The 21,601-nt window shown below is 43.8% G+C and overlaps 1 protein-coding gene across 1 annotated transcript in view; it reads left to right on the top strand.

Annotated features, from left to right (window-relative positions):
- The window catches only part of GABRR2 (gamma-aminobutyric acid type A receptor subunit rho2), a 482,373-nt gene that overhangs the window by 374,840 nt on the left and 85,932 nt on the right, over positions 1-21,601 (top strand). Inside the window, exon 5 of the mRNA XM_085611173.1 lies at positions 21,427-21,509. Coding sequence (XP_085467299.1) covers positions 21,427-21,509 — 83 coding nt within the window. The remainder of the gene's footprint in view (positions 1-21,426; positions 21,510-21,601) is intronic.

Here is a 21,601-nt window from a genome sequence, read left to right on the forward strand (position 1 = left end):
TGGTATTCACAACAGAGGCTACCAAAGGAGGTCAAACGTAACGTTTAGAAGGGCATCTGAGTGACATGAAATAGACAATGTGAGCAAAGCTTGAGTTGTCTACGATGTCACTCAGAACCTCGAGATGAGATACAGCCACTTTATTCCTTTTTACCCATGTGTAATTTTATTTTAATTTTGGCCCTCAAAATCATATATGCCTGCCTTCAACTGCTACACAAGGGCAGAGAGATAAGAGGAAGCCATATATAAAAAGGCTTCTCCTCCCTGGCCAATAAACCCAATTCCATTGGTGGGCTCCTACACCATCCCCTCCCGAAGCTGAGCCCTCTCTCCTCCATCAGAGAAGAGAGCCAGCGCTGTGCTGACATGCTCACAGAAAGGCCTTGAATTCCTTATTGATGTAACAACAGTGGGTAGCAAGTTTTGTTACCCACTGTTGCTACGTCAGAGAAGTGAATTATCAGATGAAGAATCTGACGTTCAGGCTAGTGGCCCTCAGTGAGAACCATACATAACATATAGAATTATCGATGGGTAATAATGGGTGAAAGGTTTGTGGAATTACATCAAATAGTCGACAAGAACAAAACTCAAGTTGTCTATGATGTCATTCAGCACCCGAGGTGAATGAATTTCCCATTATTTAAAGTTTAGCTATATCTGAATGTATTTTATATGTGACCCCCAGAATCCTCTGCCCCTGCTTCAACCTACAGGCAGGGACAGAAGAGTAATGGGGCACCCCACCCCATCTGAGCCCAAGCCTGCGCTCTGACCTCTAACATTTAGAGCTTAGATCTGGAACCGTGCTCACAGTGACTCTGTGATAGACTGCCAACTACCATTCCACCTTCACACTCGTAGTTTTTGCAGACTCAGGTGAGGCTGTAGAACAAATTGAAAGCAAGGATGTAGTCTTGCGGCTTGAACAGTCGACCTTGAAGCTGGGGAACCGGATTCGAGTCGCGGCAGGAATGATCAACATCCTGTGATCCTGGGCAAATCACTTAATCTCCCCGTGCCTAACAAAAATTAATGTGTCCTTTTGTAAGGTAACCGATGCTCATGTAAAGCGATCTGATACCTGATATCTTCAAGTCAAGTTTGCGCTGTATTAAACTCTAAAAAAAAAAAAAAGCGAACTCTTCCTTTTGGTGATATTACAATAGTGGTTAACTGCTCTTGTGACACCCCTTCTTCAAGGCCGTCCTTTGCCTTTTTGCCTATTAGGTATCCCTGGGGACACAGCATGTCTGTTGAAATAGGAACCCAGAGACACACATTGGTATTACTATTACGCAAAAGTGCCGAGGACGGCCTTGAAGAAGTAAGCACTAAGGAAAACAAGGGTACCCCAGAATTCGAACCTGGGGTGCAGTAATGTTTATAAAAACAGTGGTTCCTATGTGGCCAAAACGGTCCAAGAAAACTGCAAAAGTTGAGTAGAGAACACAAGACCTGAGTCTAGCTAGGCAATTAATGCCAGAAGGAGCAAGGAAAGGTGTAACCAGGGACATGCTCCAATCAGAATAACATTTGTTATTTATTTTAAAAAATATAGTCAAAGAAAAGTTCAGGTGCTCACATAAGGAAGTGAAAACAAGCGTGATGTGATAAGTGAGGGTGACTGTAAAATATATACATCGCATTGACAACACACAAGAGAACTCCTCATGAACAAATTATACAGAATGCATGGATTTCTTGTTGTAGGGGGTCGACGGCGTTTCGATCTCAGTGACTAGAGAGCATCTTCAGGACATAGCATATGTGAGCAAGTTGAATTCCAAAACCGGACGCTGCCGGTGAAAATGTACAGGGATACTTGGGATGACCGCAATCCAAGCGAGCTGGTGATGAATGGTCAGAGAACAATGAGTGGTGAGATCTGGGACTGGTGTCTGTCAGTAGGTAGCTCAGACCCAGGTGAAGGGAAGCGGTCTGCGCGAGTAATAAGAACAAATCTCATTGTAATTGCAAGGCAGGAGTGTTCGATGTAGATCCACCCGGTAATTGGGTAAAAATATGAGTAGTAGACAATACGGTGCAAGACAGTGGTGTAGATTCCGCAGGATAATTAGTATCAGGAGGAAAATTAGTTTCCTTCCGTAGGTAATTCGCTTTTGGGAGCAGACCGTGATAGTCAGTCTGCCTAAGGAGAGAGTGCTCTGTCTCCGTCTTCTCCAACAGGGCGCGGTGACTGAAGGCGACCTTTGTTTTTCCTGTACCCTGGCCATTGAATACGGGTTACTTTTACCTGACGACTCAATGTTGTATTTTTCCATTTACTTAGGGTTTGACTACAGGCCCCCTCCTCCCTGGCAAGACCATGATACTTTAGCACGGCGTCTTAAATGTAGGTAATATGCTGTTCATATGTTTGTCTGTTTTACGATGCCTCACCAATTGAGTTGAGAAATTTTTAACCACTATGTGAATACAACGATGTTGGGCATTTTGCATTTCCTCATGCACAGTGTGATAACATGATGTTGTTTTATTAGACACCTTCACAGAAGGGTGTTTCGCTTCATTGTGTTTTTACTGCATAATCCAGGGTTTGTCAGCCCAGGCTGATGAGCCTTATGTTCTTTAAAATTCTCCACTGTTCTTTTTCTTTCAGATACAGATTGACAATTTTCGGTTACCTTATGTATAATAGGGGTATGCGCATGACATGCTATCTGTTGTGTCCTTATTAAACGATCCTGAGGAGTGGTACCAATAGGGATTGATTTCCTATAGGTCCTGATGAACAGCCAATAGGGGAGAGACTCAAAACATGTTGACCGACCAATTCTGAACAGAACGGACTCATTATGGTCTACCCCTTCAGACACTACCCCTGATTTTAACCATACCGGCTAGAGGCGGGAATAAAACAATAGACCTACTAGCCAGGTATTTTTAAACCTACTAGCACTGAATTTCCACTCCCTTCACCAATACTGTCTATACACTCCATCTGGTAAGTGCTTCCGCGTAACCGTCTGGTTGCAGTATGTCTCAATCCGCAGCCAATTGGGACGAACCCCAATGATGAAGCACGCCACCAAGGCGCAACCCTGGTGGGTGAGGGGTCTCTAGAAAAAACTACCTTTTCCTACTAACTATCTCGGTGGAGATCTATTGCTTAATTACACACTGTTTCCCGGGCTGGGTTTCTTGATATTCTTTCGAATTTTCTGAATAAATATCTATAAGGAGGACAAACCTAGCCTCTACCTCTACCTCCCTCGTTTTTTTGGTGAAAAAATGTTGCAAGGAAGAACACACAAGGCACGCGAAAACAGGTTGAAAGAGGGAGAACATGGAGCAAGAAGAACAAGAGGCAGCAAAGTTGCCTTCTACCCGATGAGCAGGTACTGGCCAAACAGTAGCAGTGCATTCACTCACACACCCAGGACAGGTCTTAGTTATCAGCAATGCATGCATTCCTCGTGCACACGGAGCAAGTATAGTAGCTGTTGCATAACAAGCTTCCACCATGCACAGCAGGTGCCATAGAGGCATCTGAATTGCAAGAGTCCTTTGCTTACAGAAAAGGAACCACATAGCCGTCTGCTATTGTTTACTTGTACACACAATGCATTGGCAGCTGCACTGAAAGCTTTCCTCAAACACACAGAGAACAAGTGCTACATGGGTAGCTGCAGTGTAGGCTACTCTCATATACATGCATAAACAGGCGGACTGAGCCAACCGAGTGGATGGTTGGGTGCAAGCCCCTTGAGTGGTGTCTCCGTAGAGCAGACTCTAAACTCAAGCCCTGCTTATGCAAATATGCAGAATCGCCGCCAGATAGCTTTCCTATTTAATTATATATGCTCACCCTTTTAAAGTTTTGCTTCAATATTGCGGTGTAACCAGGTCTTCACAACAACGTTTTCAAAAGATCAAGTCTCTTGAAAGTGCAGAAACATTGTTAAGAATCCCCAAATTTCACATTTATTTGCAGGTCTGAAATATTCATTCCTGGTTAAGTACAAAGTGCCTCTTACCAAGATACTCACAGGATAAAGAATTGACTATTATGCTGTGATGTTGGTCTGTGTCCTGAAAGAAAGTGACCTTTAAGTACGGTCACTGTATAAACACATAATGAGCCACACAATCGCCTCTTCAGAGATGCATATAAAAGGTTTGTGAATATTTTTTCTGCTGAGTGCAGAGCTGTTTACAACAATTCGGGAAAGTGCCTGAGATTTGGCCCCTGTCTTCTTCCCCGAGGCCTCAACCTGACATTATTTCCTCTACTTCTCACAGCTTTCTGTTTATTGGTTCATGTGGAGATTAAGAGCCTTATTTGAACATTTTCAATACATTTGCGGTACCAACTGTTTGCTGTTTATTAGTTCATGTGGAGATTAAGACCCTCATTTAGACATTTCAGTACATTTGCGGTTCTATCATGAGTTGGTAATTGCACTGTTGCTCCCTGTATGCCTGGGGGTACCATCATTTTATGTTTAAATGGGGAATAACTTGCAGAAACAGTTCTTTCACAAGTTTTCCACATTTATTAGTACTGAATTTTCAGTAGCTTTTAGCTTGTGCATTCCAATTATGTTATTACCGGGCATTTATCATCCAGCAATACCACATTACTTTAAATCAGAGAAACACGTTAAACACGTGCCGCATATTTTACAGGACCTTAGCACACTTCTCTGGCCTTCTTTAAAAAGAACACGGATTTTGGGCAACGGTGCAACCCTAAAGGGACCCTGGGTATTTACAAATAACACGCTCTGTTGCTCTAAATGGCAGAATATAACGCTCAAAGTTCCGTTTAGAGAAAAAAACCTCAAGGAGTGTTCAATATTTTACAAAACGTTCTTTAAATATTTCTTTTTTATGTGTTCATATTGTGCTAATAGCACTGAGAACTGACGCCACAATCATATAAGAAACTAAGTCACAATAGACATAAGACATGCAATGTAGGACTCCACTTTTGCAGCCAAAGATGGCCTGCTGGACATCCAATCCCATAATATGACTTTACAAATTGTAAACTAGGAAATTGCTTAGAAAAGTCCACGCCTCAGTCCCCTTGTAATATCCTGTTAGGACTTCTGAGGACCTAAGGATCCAGTGAGTTATGCCTCTCCACCTGATGCAAGCTTGCAAGAGCCAAGGCAACTGACAGGTCAGTACAGTGCTCGAGGCTGCAGGAAAATGGGCAAAAAAGGTGGTCTTACAGGTCCTTCTTTTGTGTCAATAACTATGTAAATGCGTTTACATTCATGCACATGCAGCTGTCAATAAATATGCCAGAGCAAAGCCCACACTCAGGGGCTCATTTATAAGTCCTGTACGCCGCCAGAACTACACTTTTTGTGACGTTCTGGTGGCGTACTGGGCTTAGCCATATCTACAAGGCCACGTAAAGCCACCCTGCATGGCTTTTCATGCTGTTGTAAGTATGGAGTGAGGCAACGCAGCGCAAGTTGCTGCGTTGCCTCACACTGCGATGGGGAGGCATGCCATGGGCGTTATGATGGGTATTCTCACGTAACACCCATGGCATTTCACACATTCCCAGATTTACAACAAGCAGTAGCCCTGGGAATGCATCAAAGCCTACACCTTCCGAGGGGTGGCGTTGGGGAAGCGCAACCAGGAGAAATAACATTATTTGTCCTTGTTTTTTCCTCTCTCTATGTCTGCTGCATTCTGCAGCACACATAGAAAGAGGAAGTCGCCTCCATTGATTGTTTTTTGCAGGAAGGTGTCCATTCCTGCACAAAAAACAATCATCTCTACAGCGTAGACACCCATGCACCAAGGTGCAAAGGTGGCTGCATTGGCGAATGGCAGCCAACTGAGCACCAGGTAAGGAAAGAGGATAGAAATGCCCCATTTCTTTTCTATACAGTGCATCCACACCCTTTTCTTTTGTCGTAGGGCAGCGCCGCAGGAAGGCTTTCGGCGCTGCCCTACGGCAATATATTGTAAATGAGGCCCCCAGTTGCTCACACTCTTACCTCCACCAGGGTCGGCTCTAGGGTGCTGACTTCCGGTAGGGGCGCGGTGTTTACAAAGCACCTACTCCAGCTTCTTGGCCTCCAGCAATTTTCAGGCAACAATAAAAATGTCAAGATAACTCTGATCGTGGAGAGAGATTGGAGTTTTGTCTAGTGGAAGTTTTGACTCATCATAAGGTAGCACTGGGGGTTAATATGCCCGCTGCAAAGAACGTGTATCATGCAGATCGCAAAGTGCATATAATGTAAATAGGTCAGTGGGTTACTGCTTTTGTCAGCAAGATCCGTTTGTTACTTGCAGTTTATTAGTTAAAATCCTAATATAGCACAGTGATCTATTAATGTCATCAAAGAGATGCATGCAAACTGCAAGCTATAGATTAGAGCGTTACGATGTTTCCCCAGGCTTTCATTATCCTAATGTTGCAAAAAGGGTTCATTTGGGTAGAAACAATTATTATTAAAGAGAACCCCCAACTATGGTGTTCCGTTTTAAATTCTGAGTTTGTGCTCCTCGAGACCAAGTACTCTTAATCTGTACTTCCTACCAGTATGGACGACATGTGACCCCTACACCTGGTAGTCCTCTGTATTATGTAACATTTCCTATACACTGATTTACACACGTATGATTGATCGTCTCAGTGTAATGTGTGTGATATTTAAAGTGTTCTGACACCCTACACTGGTATGAGTGGCACTATAAAATGAAGCTAATGCATCTGAACAAGAGTGGTTATGGAGGCTTGAGCTGCACTGTTAAAGGGTGGTAGTGAGGGAATCCATGGCGGAGGTGGCCATTGGGAGGTGCCAACAAACATTGTCGCACTGGGCTCCACCAGCGCTAAAGCCGGTCCTGACCTCCACTTATGCATGCACCTCGTGCTTCAAGCTTAAATTCTGTAGCATAAGCACAGCGCAATACTAAAGCAAACCTCGTCTTGTGGTATTGCGGTCTTCCTGGAGGTATCTGTCAGTCATAGGCACTCAAGGACATCCTGATTCTGTTACAGAAATTCTAAATATGCAGCGCCCGCAGACTACCCCTACCAGTCGTAAACAACATGCACCAAGGCTGCAGATCAGATGCTATCATGTCATTCGATGACCTACTGCAAGGACCAGCCTGACAAATGCCTGCAGCTGACACACATCCAGTCTGCTTCGAGGTCAGTGCACAGCCACTGAGCACGAATGCTCTCCCTTATAAATCATGAACTAAATCTCAGCTGTGAAGCCGGGTTATTTTGGGACAAGTTCAAGCATTATGGGGACGCCCCGACATTTTCAAAACGCAGGGATGTGCCATATTCACAAGAATACAGCACACTGCCGGTGTTTTTCCTGGCGCTGGGTCTAAATTTAGCTGCGTAGCTCCAACCATATTGCAAGGGTGACTGCATTTGCAGGGAATGATTGTTTATGTGCAGGAAGGTGTCTCTTCTGCACATAAATAATCACTAATGGCGATCCATTACTTCTATGTGTGCTGCAGAATGCACCACATATAAAGTAGCAAATGATTATTATTCAATGATTGATTATGCGCAGGAAGGAACACCTTCCTGCACATACAATCATTCATGGCATTTTGCTCTTTCTATGTATAATGCACACATAGAAAAAGCAAAAACAAGGAGAAATAAAAGTATTTCTTCTCGTTTCGCCATTCTAATGCCTGCTCTTGCATGCTGTTAGTTTTTGGCTCTGCCTCAGATTTACACCTTCTTCTAAATCTGGGGCAGTGTCAAAAGCAATGGGTGTTGCGGTGGAACACCCACATCAACACCCATTGCACGTCCTTCTCACGCCAAGTGCGTGTAAAGGTGCCTAATTTATAAGGCGGCGTTAAGCCACAAAATTTGGCTTAGCGCTGCTTTGTAAATATGGAAATGGGCCCATCGCCAACAGAACTTCACTAAAAGTGACTTTCTTGTGGTGCCATCCCCTTGTAAATATGCCCCATAGGGTTATTTGCATTTCCAAACATGGAATTTCATGTGTCCAGTCAAGTAAGTTTCATCTTCATCTGAAGAATACTCTTCCTGCACCTCCCAACAATTCACTGTTATCACATAAAAGGACACAGCACTTGAAAGAGAAAATTGTTCACAAGTGGTTTACTGTAGGGAAGAGTAAAGCAACCTATCAGTTTATTGGGCCGGTTAAAGTAGTGTTGTAAACTGCCATGGCTTTAGCGTGCGCTTTTTCACTCTAATACATACTCTTGCACTCTCTGTGCCTCTGGATCTCTCACACATGCACTCCGTCTGTCTCAAACAGTATCATAGAAACCCGCTCGCATTCTCAAGGACTCTCTGTCAGACTCATACATTCTTGGTCTCTTCCATGGTATGGTTTGTACAATTAATTCGGATTCCCTGTGGGAAGTTCCCAATAGATTCCCCAATTATCTCAAGGGCTGGAGTAGGCAGCTGGGGCACTGCAACCCAAGAGATTGTATTGTTTCCCTTTAAGATCACCATCTGCCCACACAAATGGCCCTAGTGGGTCAGGGGTGATGATTGGCAATACCAGAGGATATGTCCTATGCAAAAAGATACCTACACCTCTATAACCTCTTGTAAATCCTGTGTAAAAACTCTATCATAGCCAAAATGTCTCAGGAAGGGACAATGCGACCCCATCAAATGAGTTTCTTGTAACATTGGGATTGCCGGCAAGGTTCGCATAGAATGGCAGAGGAAGGCTGTCCTCTTAATCCAATCCAGCTAGCCATTAATGTTCCAGGTCATAAAGGAGAAAATCATCTTGTACATAATGGGGCAAGAGACCTAGTGGGGGTGGCTCCCAAGATGGTGAATCAAAAAGTAAAGGGGACTACAGACCAAATATGAGGCCTTGAGCGATGATGCAAAGATGTCTAGCAGGTGTTGAGTGGGCATGGAATAAAAACAGCCAAAAACAAATAACATTTCCCCTCTCCCCAACAACCGACAACCCCATACTTCCTTGTCTGAAATATCTGTCTCCCGGTAGAACTTGCTTAAACAAATCATTAGAGCAATTTGTACAAGGCATTAGAAAGAAACCTACCCCTCTGCAGGATATTCTGCCGGGGCAGCATATAGTTTGTGATCATGGCAAGTCAGTGAGGGCCGTGTCGCCTAGTGACACCAGTGTCAAGTTGTAAAAGCTACAAAGCCTGACCACTACATAAGCGATCATAGGATCTGGGTTTAGCCTTATGAGGCGGTTCCCACCATTTCAGGCTATCTGGCTATGGAGAAACAGGTTCAGTCCAGGTCAGGTCCATGTCCCCCAGCACTGATTGACAGGGGACAGCCAGTCTCAGATGAGTCCAAAGAATACCTGTCTCATCTATGCTCCCTTCTGAACCTTGTTCTTATTTGAGGGGTAGATGGACATTTGTTTGACAGGTGTCGGTTTTACAAGTTAGATACAGCTCGATCTTGTGCAACAGTTTGTCTGAGGCCCATTTGTTCAGCCATCAACTCCCAAGCTTCCCCCAGGGCGTAAAAAAATTGGGATCTTGAGTCATGAGTGACTTCAAGCTCAGCAGGAAAGATGAGCATATATTGTAAATTCAGGGCTCAGAGTTTCTGTTTGACTTCATCAAAGGATTTCTGGTGCTTCTGGACCACCCAGGTATAGTCTGGAAAAATCATGATGCGGGGGTAAATCTACAACAACTTGTCATCCTGCTGCAACTCTAGAAGAATAGAATCCCTGTCTCCATAATTAAGGATTCCGGTGTTTACTGGGTTTGGAGGAGCACCTGGAGCCAGTGACCAGTGGGCTTACTCAATCAAGAACCATAGTGAGAGCTTCCACTCAGACATTCATGAGGTGACCAGTTTTCAAGGAACTTCTCTGGGTTAGTATTTTCAACATCTTGCAGGAAACCCACAAATCTGAGGCAAATATACCTTGATCTGTTCTTGACATACTCAGCTCGTTCCTCAAGAGTTGTCGTCACAGAGAGGATTTTGTGCATGGGCTTTTTTACTGTGGCAACATCGTCCTCCAATATCGATACAAGACCTTCTGCCTCTGATACTCTGTTTATGACATTTCAGAGCTCTGGGTGAAGGAGGGACATGTCAACTCCAACATTTCCAATCTTTGCCACAATAACTTCATGGGAGGTCTGAATTTCCTTCAGGATAGTGCATAGATTGCCGGATTTAACTGTCCGTTCAGTCGAGGAAGCCTTTCCCGAAGGCCCAGCTGCACTCAATGTGTGAGTGGTGAATTTGTCCATCCTAGTTAGGGCTTGGGTAGAGGATCCCTTGCCCTTGCCCATGTTGTAAACCTCATGTAACTCACTGGGTGGAGACTTGGGGATTGTGGGAAAACAAGACGGAAATGGTGAGAACTACCCACGGGCTCCCTCTTCATGCCTTCAGGTGATGCCTTGGATAGACAACGCTTGGTTCCAGTGGGAATATACCACTAGGTCTAGTGTTTGTGAACAGTAAAGACTCACAGCTAAGACCCAGTGGAAGCAATCAGAGCTAGTCTTCACAGGCCAGGGTTTCCCATAATTAGTGACGCTTGCAAACTCGTAGATCAGGACCGCATGGGCAGACTGTGAAGATCGCTAGAATCTCTCCCAGCCCACTTGCCTCCAATGTCTGTAGGATGAGAAGCACAAGCACAAGCATATTGGATTGGCCTGGGTGTCTTCAGAACCTCCATTTGACCACCAACTGATGTCAAATCCTGAAGGGAGTCAAGGTGGGAGAAGGGAAATAGGAGCCCCGGAGTCACATCCAGGGAAAGAGCTAGTGGGTGGGCATCCTCAGTGTTGCCAAAACACCACCCATAGAGCTCTAGGCTTACTCCGGATCTCGATGAGTGTCTAGGAAAGTGAGGAGGGGCGCCTTGGAAGCCATGGCTCACCTTCCGTTTTAGTCACTATTTTGACGGTCAGTCTCTGTGTGCCGCACTCAGAGCCTTAGGTATCATCTGGGGGGCACGTTCTGCTCCCCAGCGCTAGATGTTATGCAGGTTCCGCTGCAGTCCAGCCAATTGGTGTGATAGGCCCCAAGCACCTGAACCTCTGCCTCACATTGTGTCCAAGTGGGGGTGCTACCCATTAAGGACACATGCTCCCGGTGAGCAGATCTGTTTTCCAGGCGTGTTGGAGTCCAAGATTCCATCAACGCTCTAAGGATACTGCACTGCAGCCATGCGGTCCCCTCACACCACACACTGATAGCTGGGGAAGGCTCCACATCAAGAGGAGTAGAACGTAGTACTGAGGAACCGAGTCCATCGGTCCGCTCCCTGCTCAGGTCCCGCCGATTTAGCGGCAGCACAGGCTAAGCAGCGGAAGCTGCCAATACTCCTCGGTGCCTGGCTGCCATCTTGTTTGGGCCTAACTTAAGACAGGACAGCCTGAGTAGCAGTAATGGGTCATTCCTGAACACTCAGGCCCCGGGGTGCAGCTGTCAGGGAGACTGCGTCAGTGGGCCCTAAGTGTCAAGGACTGTCCAGGATTTAAGTGGGTGGTGGAGGAAGTCTCGGAGAACCTTTAAATTGCAACTATAACTGCTCAGGCCGCACACCCCAATTGCCATTTTCGTGCACATCCATCCTTCATAGGCACAAAGCCTGGCTGGTGTAATGTTCTTTACGCAGGTCTTTGTCCGCATCTGCTGGCTGGGATGCGGATGTTGCAGAACTACGTGGTACATTTAGTAACAAACTTGTACAAGAAGACAGACAAGATTTCTTTATTGGAAGTCCTAGATTGGTTGGCAACTAAACGGCACACCTCATTCACAATCCTTTGTGCAACAAACACAGTGTGCTTTATATGGTAAGAACCTGGTGATGAATAAAGACCATCAGATGTTATTCTTGATGACAAAAAGATTTCATGTAGTCACAAAGAGCCACATGCAGTGCAGCAGCTTGAAACAGTCCTCCATCTCCAGCAGTGAAAATGAAACAGTGGAGATTCTAGAAACTTGGGAACAGAACAAAACACAAGGTGGAAGCTTGGGGCACATAGAAGTACATCCTAAAGATTACAATGCAAGTCTCAACTTATTTAATACACATTATAAACACAGAAGATATTACATACCTCCACCCTTAAAAATGATCAAATCCAAAATTCCCTAACAATGACACAAAACAAAATGAACTAAAATTGAAGTTTTGAAGCCAGAACACATGCAAGGCAGAATTATGCTATTCCAAATATTTTGGAGCATGGGAATTTCACTTACCAAGAACCCCTTCACGTAAGCAAGCCAAAGCAATGTCAGAAGTAAACTCACTGGGCCTGTACACAATCAGCCTAATTACATGATCTTCAGCACCCGTCTTGTGTGAGACTACCAGAACCACTCGCATTCTTGACAGATGACTGAACAGACACACGTCCACTGTTGGTACGTAATACTGGTACAGACGCTCTTTGAGCACCAGATCCCTCCTCTTGTGAAAAATGGCTAAGTTGAGAGGTGCCCTACAGAACTTAGCAAAATGAATGCTCTCTTTGGAAGCATACTGGGGTCCCCAGAGTCTTGTGTCAGAAACTTGCTGGTTATGTCCCCAAGAAGTTGACATTCTCTTACGTGAGTTCTCCGAGGCTGGAGGCCCATTCATTTCATGCCTTTTTTAAAGATTTATTTATGGAGGGTGTACCACTGTGACAGAAGTGGAATACATGAGAGAAGATGGCAATACAAATATAGTAGGGCATGCTGAATGGGACCATTGGACAGATTACCTATTTAAAGGATACTTAGAGACAAAGAGCTACTTCCAGTCTTTTTCTACACAGGCCACTCATAGAGGTCACCATACTAAGTTGTTTTATGGGTGGGGGTTCTTTAAAATCCCCCTCACCAATCATGGGGGAGCTGAAGCCATACTCAATCACTTCACTCAAACTTGGGAACAAAGGGTTCACGTTCCTTCACATGAAAATTGTGCCTCACCCTCGTCCATGTGAAAAGCAGCGTTTAAGGGGCTTGGGGTGAGACAAGCCTTGCCTCAGGTCTGGGAGAGGGGATACCGGGCTGGTTCTGCTTCACTCTGTCTAATTGTGGTCTGCATGTATTGGGTAAAAGACTTTTCCATGAAACTTAGAGCCTTGAAGAAGGTGTATTGAATCCAGTGAGCAGACTGGAGAATCCCGTGTGAGCACCTAAGAACCTTTTGTACAATAGGAGGTGTGTGTTGTAAGAACCCTCCCATATATCAGGAAATTTACAGGTTTGTCATATTTAGGCCTGGGCTAAATTTCCGTTCCGCTCGCGGAAATTGCGATAATTTGACATTTTCGCGTTCCGCGGAGAGCGCGAAAATGTAAAAATTTCCACATTCCGCAGCTTAGCGATAATTTATTTCTTGCTCGCACTGTGAAATAATACATTCTCGCGCGCGCGCGATCGCCTTACCTGAATCCCCGCGTTTGCCGACAAGTTTTCCCGATCCGGTCGCGTTCTCCACAAGATGTTGGATTGTTGGTAGCAATTTGCGCTGTCTCACGACAGTTCGCGCCCGCAGTAATGTCATTGGTCGCGCGATCACGTCTTTCTTCTCGCGATCATGCACCGCGAGAAGAGTGAAAACAAGATGGCCGCGCACGCAAGCAACCGCATGGGTAAGTTGGCGAGCCGCGACCATGCAGAAAATACCGCGAACGGGCGGGAAAAAAACTTCTGCATCTTCGCGATATTTCCGCGTGTTTGCGGAGATTTGTAACATTTTCGCGATCATTTGCGAAAGTCACTTTCGCAAATTCCGCCGATCCCTAGTCATATTGCGCTAGGTATTTGCATATTTATGTTAGGTAGGTCACTAGTTTTTAGTTTGAAATGAAGACTCTTAATATTTAGTGTGTGACTAAACTGCTCGTGCACTTCAACTCACTTGGATGGATCTTCCCAATTTACCAATATTTCCTTATATATTCTTACTGTGAATCTTAGGCTTAGAACATTGAAAAAGTAAAACCCAGACTTTACAGTACATACAGCATATTTGAAAGGAAATTAAACTTCTAAAGAGTCCACTGGCCAGTTATCTGAGTAGAGAGAGAGTGATAGCATAGCCCCACTCTTTTTACAAGCATAGAACAAAGTGTGAATCTCAGTGATCTGTGGGGTGTGGAAAAGGGTTGTATTAACCAGCATTCAGGAATAGGCCACAGACAAGACACCTACATAGGTGTTGCAGTCAGTGGCGACTGGCACAGATCAGGGGTAGCAGGGCGGGGAAGAGGGTAAAGAAAAAAGTAACTTAATGTTTGCCCGCGTTTCTCCACCGTCGTCTCGCCGTGTCTCTCCACCGTTGTCTCGCTGCTTCTCTCCCTTCAGAGGAACAGTAACAGAGCACCCAAGCACCCAGGAAGCACCCAGGGTCCCCTAAGCCAATCGCACCGCTGCAATGCAGCGTTGTGATTGGTCAGAACGCTGTGGTTCGGCGCTCAGATGGGGACTGGGAGCCTGGGCATGTTCTCCACCCAGGCTGTAATGGAGAACATGCAAAGTGCACATGACTGTTTCGCCCACCACCACTCCTCCCCCCGCTCTGAAAGCAGAGCAGTCCCACCCACCACTCAAAGCTGGCGCAGTAGGAAAAAATTAAATGATAATAACGAGTTCTTATAATTTTATTTCACCTTTATTCACACTCCTGAAAAGCAGTGAGGCAACGCTCCTCCACCTTAGCAGAGGAGTCACCACTGGTTGCAATACATTATTCTAAATCCTCTGCTGTTGCCATTATCATGCCTATCAATGGTTGTGACCTGTGACATTTTGCTTTCCGCTCCCAATGGCTGCTGCACTTGTTCTTCTTGTATGTCACCAAATCTATCTGTGAAAAAATGCCCTGTGATTAGGGTCACTGCATAGCTCTGTTATATCATGGACGCTGTTCCCAGTCCTGTGCTTCTAAATAACAAATGTTTGATATCACATGTGTTAGTTTAATTAGTGCAATGGTCATAAACCAAGACCACAACATTTTTTACTGTCACATGAAAGCCGAGGATTGGAAACTGTGTCTGTGAAGACATGAAGTGAGGTGGGCACTGAACCTGTAAGGTAATGAGACTGATAGCTTTAGGATAACTTCGGATTTCTGATAGGATTGGAGCAGCAAGTGCACTTAATAGAACTGTCCCCTCTGTTCACCCATTCTAAAGTTATCTGTGCTCCTAACAAATTCTCCCAGATAAACTGTGGCACCCAGTTCAGAAAGTTTCTCAAGAGACTAAACGACCCCAGAAACCATATGGCCTTGTATTCCCCTGAATCAATCTCCCACTTCTTTTAGCAAATTGACAAATTAAATCATGTTAGTCCTCTGCTCCTAAAGGAACCTTCCTATCAAAATAGAAAACATTGATTCCGTGTGAGCTGGTTCTTCAATCAAATTTGCACTTCAGCCCTAGTCAATCAGAACCAAACAGTAAGAATCAAAAAGACAAAATAAAAGGGTCTAGCAATGTCCATCTTTGAAATGATCATTTTGACCAGATTTACTTGTAACTGTAGATCTGCTTCTTGGCATATGTGCTTCTCCCACCCGGTTCCTTTGTTGCAGGATGTCATTTGTCAGAATGCGTAGTGCATAAATGCCTTACTAATTATTTTGTCTTCTTTTAATCCACTGTTCAGAGTGACTCATATCAGACAGATTACATGATAAATCATTGCTATTTGTGGTATTCCTTATAGTGTGTTTATTGGCAATCACAGCTGGGCCCTGTTCTGGCACTAGATGTGATTACCACTATGATGTCATGTGCTGTAGGTTACCATGGGAATGGAATGTCATTACTTGAATTTACTGGTCAATTGGGAGCTGCCCTGCTGATGGATGGCTGTTATCTTCTGTTAATAAAGGATCTTCAATATACAACTGCCTGCCTGTTACTTTCTGCTTCAGCAACACTTGGCAAAGTGATTTTCTTGAATTGCCACACTATTATTGTGCAACATTATGGAAAAAAAATAGGTTTTCATTGGTTTTCATCTCTTTTGTAAAAATTGTACAATAGGTTCTATTTACTTTAGGAATCTTGCTTATTATGAGCTTCACTATGCGTTTTCCGAAATTCCATGTGGGTTGTTGAGAGGGTTACCAACCCTATGGAAATGTACAAGTTCTGCAGAAACTCCATGGACCTGTCACATTTTCCAGGGAGATTTAGCTGCTTTTAGCAGTCAAACCTCCGAAGGCAAACTGCTGAGGAGTATGAGGAATTACCAGATGAATTGAACCAGGAATTACTTTTTCCTTTGGTAGTTCATCATTATTTTGGAGAGCCTCTGTGTTTAGCCCATAATGCCTATTAATTCTACACCTATGTAGTTAATTGAACCCCTGGAAATAATGTAACCCACGGAATTAACACCCTCTGCACTTGGTCAATTATATTGATGCCAATTGTGGTTGATGTTTTGCCTGTTTCAAGCGAGAAAGTGGCCATCTTGACTTTTCAGTTCCTCCTGTGTTATAATTTCCATTTGGTTTGCTAGTGTTGTGTATGAATAACAGAAGTATCCCCACCTTCTTTATATGACTGGCAGTCGGCGATGTTACAAATCTTGAAAATAGACCTCCTCAGGTCCGGCAATTTGAGTAAAAGAGCCTTTTGGCACTTACTTGATTGGTCTCAATGACAGACTGGGGTTTTTTTTTGTTTTTTTTTTCCCCCCAGGTCCTATGATTATGAAGCCATAGTTTATTCTCCCTGCTAATGCCGCATGGCATTGATGCCAATTTTCCCGCGGATTTTAGCTATGGTGGAAGTGGTTGTGGTTGATGTGTGCTGAGTCCACTACAAGATGTTAAGATTGGCTGGGCGTAAGACATAGCTGTGGGGTCATGGTCAACATTTATTTTCCTTAAGACCTCTCCCAACTATCCGTTGAGTCAGCTTGTCAATGCCCTATATGCCTTTCTTTCTGTTTGGGCTTACGCAAGTTTCAGCCTTGGTGAAGATGAGGACAAAAAAAACAAACAAAAAAAATGAATAACAGAAGTAAGCTAATGTTTCCAATATATTTTTACTAACTTTACTAATGCTGGTGGTTATTGACTCTGAAAGTGCCCTGGGCTCTGCTAATAAGACCCAGGGCCAGTGCTCTGTCCTCCAAATGTATATGCTGATTGGTATATTTCTAATTGGTAAGGGCAATCTACCTGTAAGTCCCCCCAGTGGCCTTAATGTACTTAAGTGTGCACTGCTATGGTGTCTGCTGTCATTTTAAATCCAGGCCTGCCTTGCAGGCTGATTTTGAAATAAAACTATAGCCAAATTCAACATTGGAATAAAAAGCCCTCCAAAGTCCCAAACTACCTTTTTATGACTTATAAGTCACCGCTAAGGTCAAATTAGTTACAATAAATCCAACAGCTTGCCATGGTTGGATTTAATATAACTGTTGCAGGATTGTAATTTTAGAACTTAGTATCCTGAGGTTACCTAAAGCAGCCCTGTAGCAGCTTCTTCTGTTTGGTCAACCTTTGACTGCCTGAGCCAAGCTGCTCCTTGAGTAGGTGTGAAAGGCCTGGGGCTGTAACACTAAAGATTGTTCACTGGCCATTCTCGGCTCTGCGCTGTGCTGCTTCTGTGTTTGGCGGGAGGTTACCGTTGACCGCATTGACCATCTAAGAATCCCGGTGTCATTCCTAGTTCAGCATTATTTACCTAGACTCAGGCATTGTTCCTGGCATTGTTCCTGTCACTCCACAAGCCATTATCCTTTCATGAATCTGATTTTTATATTTAGATCAGGTTTTCTCCAGATATTCCTTATAGACAAGCCTTGGCATGCTTTGTCTTCTGTGACATGCAGGCATTCTCTCAGGCATAACTTATTGTGTCCTGATGATGATCTCCCTACACAGGTAGGGATCGAACCGTCGTCGACTTGAGTACTTTGACTTTACTTGTTATTGTTTTAAATGAGCAAAGGTACTTTTGTATTTGTGGCTTATTCATTACTTGTATTTTAGCCACATGTGTGTAATGTCTGAATTCTAGAAGCGACATGACTTCTTCTCTTTTCTGCTACATAGTGTCCCACTTCTATGGTTCTCATATATTGTTTGATGAAATAAATTTATAAATCTCCATTTGGAACTTAAACAACATAGACATCATTGTATCTCCCTGTGTTATTGCTTTATACAACTCCTCTTGAAAGGGACCTCTGTTCCTGTAAAAAGTCATTTCAAATCCAGGCCTGCTAGACTGGTTTTGAAATAAAACCATAACCAAATTCGACTTTGGAATTAAAAGCACTTCCAAAGTCCAAAACGACCTTTTTATTACTTATAAGTCACAGATAAGGTCTGCTCTAGCTGCCTCAAGGACAGGGCACATAATTTTAAAAACATGGACAATATAAAAAATATTTCATTTGCCCTGGTAGGGAAAAACCTATAGCAGTGCAGCTGGTCCCCTGGGCTAAATTTAGTCTAACTTTGGATTAGAGCTTGCTAGAAATATCATTAAAAGTATCAAATAAATCCAACAACTTGGCATGGTTGGATTGATGTAACTATTGCAGGAATGTAATTTTAGAACTTACTGTCCTGAGGTTACCTAAAGCAGCCCTGTAGCAGCGTCATCTAATTGGTCAGCCTTTGACCACCTGAGCCAAGCTGATCCCTCAGTAGGTGTGAAAGACCTGGGGCTGTAAAAATACAGCTACCAGAAGCACCATCTAAGCTCCGCGCACCTAATGTTTGTCCCTGAGGAAGGGTTTGCAGCAACCCGAAATGCATTGGACGATAAACAAACATTTGAATAACAAGATGATGTAAATACTTCGAAATCTAACAAAGAATTGACACTATTGAAAACTTTATATATCGAAACAAGCAATGAATAAAATTGTGAGACACATGAACAATTGAAAACGTTTTTTCTTCACAGTGTGCCCAGGGGGACACACTCAAGTTTGAATGTGCCACTTCCTGCTGTAAAAATACAGCCATTTGGTGGGAGAAGATCTCCTTCCTGGAGCAGCCAAGGAGAGGAAGGGGGCTGGGTAGATAAGCTGGACATCAAAGGAAGGAGCCTCTATAGAAAACTGATGTCACAAGACCCAGACCACCCCCACTACCTTGATCCCTAGGCAGAAGGAAGCCCCCTTAATTAGATTAGCGCCCTTAATTAGATTAGGAGGGGGGTGGAAGGGGAGTGTAGTCAGTTGTTAGCCACACCTCTGGGTTAGGTTACACAGACACACACACCAAACAGAGATTCTCCCCATTTTGATTTTTGGGAGAATGTTGCATTCTGGGCTTAAAGTTTGCCGCATTTCACAGTAAGTGGTCATACTAGAGGGATGTATCCTTGTTCCTTTGGTGAGGGTGCCCCCCTCTCCACCTCAAGCCCAGAAAGGAAGGACTAAATTAGGCAGCTCTGAGGAGCTCACAAGATTCCTGCCTGGAAAAGAAGAAGAGAGGACTGCCCTGCTGGACCCCTGGACTGCACCAAAGAAAGAATTGCACTCCGAAAGATTGCACCTGCTGCACTCACAAGGCTTCACAAAGACCCCAAAAGGAAAGGAGTGGTCTCCCTGACCAGCAATAGGTACAAAAGTGCTGAAGACCTCACCTGCTAAACCAAAGAGAGAACACCCCAGCTGACCAGTTGTAACTGGATTTGTCCTGGATTGTGCAAGTGCATTCTGGAAGATTGAGTCCTAGGCCCCAGGTGGCTTCCCAGATCCTCTGAACCCTTGCCCAGTGCTAGAAGACCCTTATCTCCCCAAAGGAATCAAGAAAAAGCAGGATCTGGAAACTTTGAAACTTTCTGCAAAGTTTAGCAGAAAACCTCCAGTAGAAGGCGGGCTCGACTTTGAGAGTGAAGCCGCTGATGTCGACTTGCCAGTCGGGCTGATCACGCAGGTTTGTCCAACAGAAAAGTGTTTAAGTACTAAGGTAAAGGAAAAGATTGGGACCTACCTGGTACAGGAAGCCGCCGTCGACGACGCCTTCCCCAGCCTGGATTGCTGACTTCGCCCACTCCGTGGTTCTCCTAACCATTGAGGACCCCACTCCTGTCTTTTTATAGAGGTGCAAAGTTGCAGCAGGCTCCTCTCCTCGACTCGATCTTTTGATCCAACCAGTCCGAGGAACCCACTGATGAGCCTGTCGACGAGAGAAAAGAACCAAGACAATTTCTAAGTCTGAAGGTAAAACTTTGACCAAGAACGTGCCTGCAGACTAGCCAGCCTGCAGTCCATAGTGGTCGGCCTGAAACTTTGACTTTGTCCCGGCACCGCCCTCTAGTGGTCACGAGTTGTGCTTTAGGAATTTGGGTGCTATGAAGTAAAAAAAATGTAATTTAATCTTCAGTCAAAATTCATGTTTCTGGTTCCCCTCCTTGGATGGTTGTCTCTTTGGTGTCATTTTAAAGGTAAGTTTCTATTGTTATAAATGGTTGTTGGACTTTTATTGTGTTATGTCTTTTACCTATTTGCTGTTTTGGTGGTATTAAATGCTTTACACATGCTTCTCTACTAAGTTTAGCCTAACTGCTCTTTTGCGAAGCTACCAAGTGTTGAGCAAAGAATAATTCACTGAGACTTGTCTGAACCTATTAGTGATTGTAGTTTTATTACTAGCTGAGGGTGAATACCCCCGCCTACTAATAACCCCTTTTCTTGCAATGCACATTCACAGGTTTGTCAAAATATTTTCCGTAAATGTCTGAGCTATCAGAGTAAAACACATACAAGTGAAACTGTGCTTGTTCCAGGTTATTTCACAAATTGTTCAAATTACTCTGTTCATCATCATAATTCATGCAATTAACTCTTAATAATGAATGACACTTATTATTGTGCATAACGTTTGCTTAGATATATATTCATGTGGATTAGTGGCATTTCTTGTATCTTAAGCACCATCTTTTTGATGTGCCAATGTTCTGCAATTCTCTATTGACTGACATAAATATTGCTGAGCATAGATTTTTACTCTGATATTTACATATGCCAGTAACATTTACAGTTTGATCATAGCCAGATAAAGAGTACAGAAAACTGGAATGCTAGGAAGACTTTGACACATTTGTAAATAAACAGAACATTGGTTTGGAAGCAACTTAAGTGTGTGGTGTTCCTAAAAGTTTTATTTAGCTTCACCCAGATATGGGAAAACATGAAGTACTTATGTGAATAGCAGAAATAGTGATACCCTTATTAATTACAATTAATTAGTCAATATTGGCAGGATTAGTAGTAGTAACTATCGAAATAGGTCAAAGTATATATATATGATACCTTAAGAGCATTAGGATTTTATCACTATTTTTGTAACTTACTTGACATGAAATTGCTTTTTTTTTTTCACTTCTGGACAGTATACTTTTGACATGCTTAGCCATGCCTTAGAAAATCAATTGTAAACAAATATCTTGCTGGAAACTATCAAATTTGTCTACCTTTTCTAGGGTCACGGTGACATCAATGTGCAACATGGATCTAAGTCGATTTCCGTTGGACACACAAACCTGTTCTCTGGAGCTGGAAAGCTGTAAGTGTAGCAGTAAATGTGCTGTTTTTCTACATGTCCGCCGCATGTTCGTTGAAGTGCGACGTTATGAGTCTCAGCCTGGCATGTGACAC

This window comes from Triturus cristatus, chromosome 6 (genome assembly GCF_964204655.1).
Source record: "Triturus cristatus chromosome 6, aTriCri1.1, whole genome shotgun sequence".
In the NCBI taxonomy this organism is placed as follows: domain Eukaryota; kingdom Metazoa; phylum Chordata; class Amphibia; order Caudata; family Salamandridae; genus Triturus; species Triturus cristatus.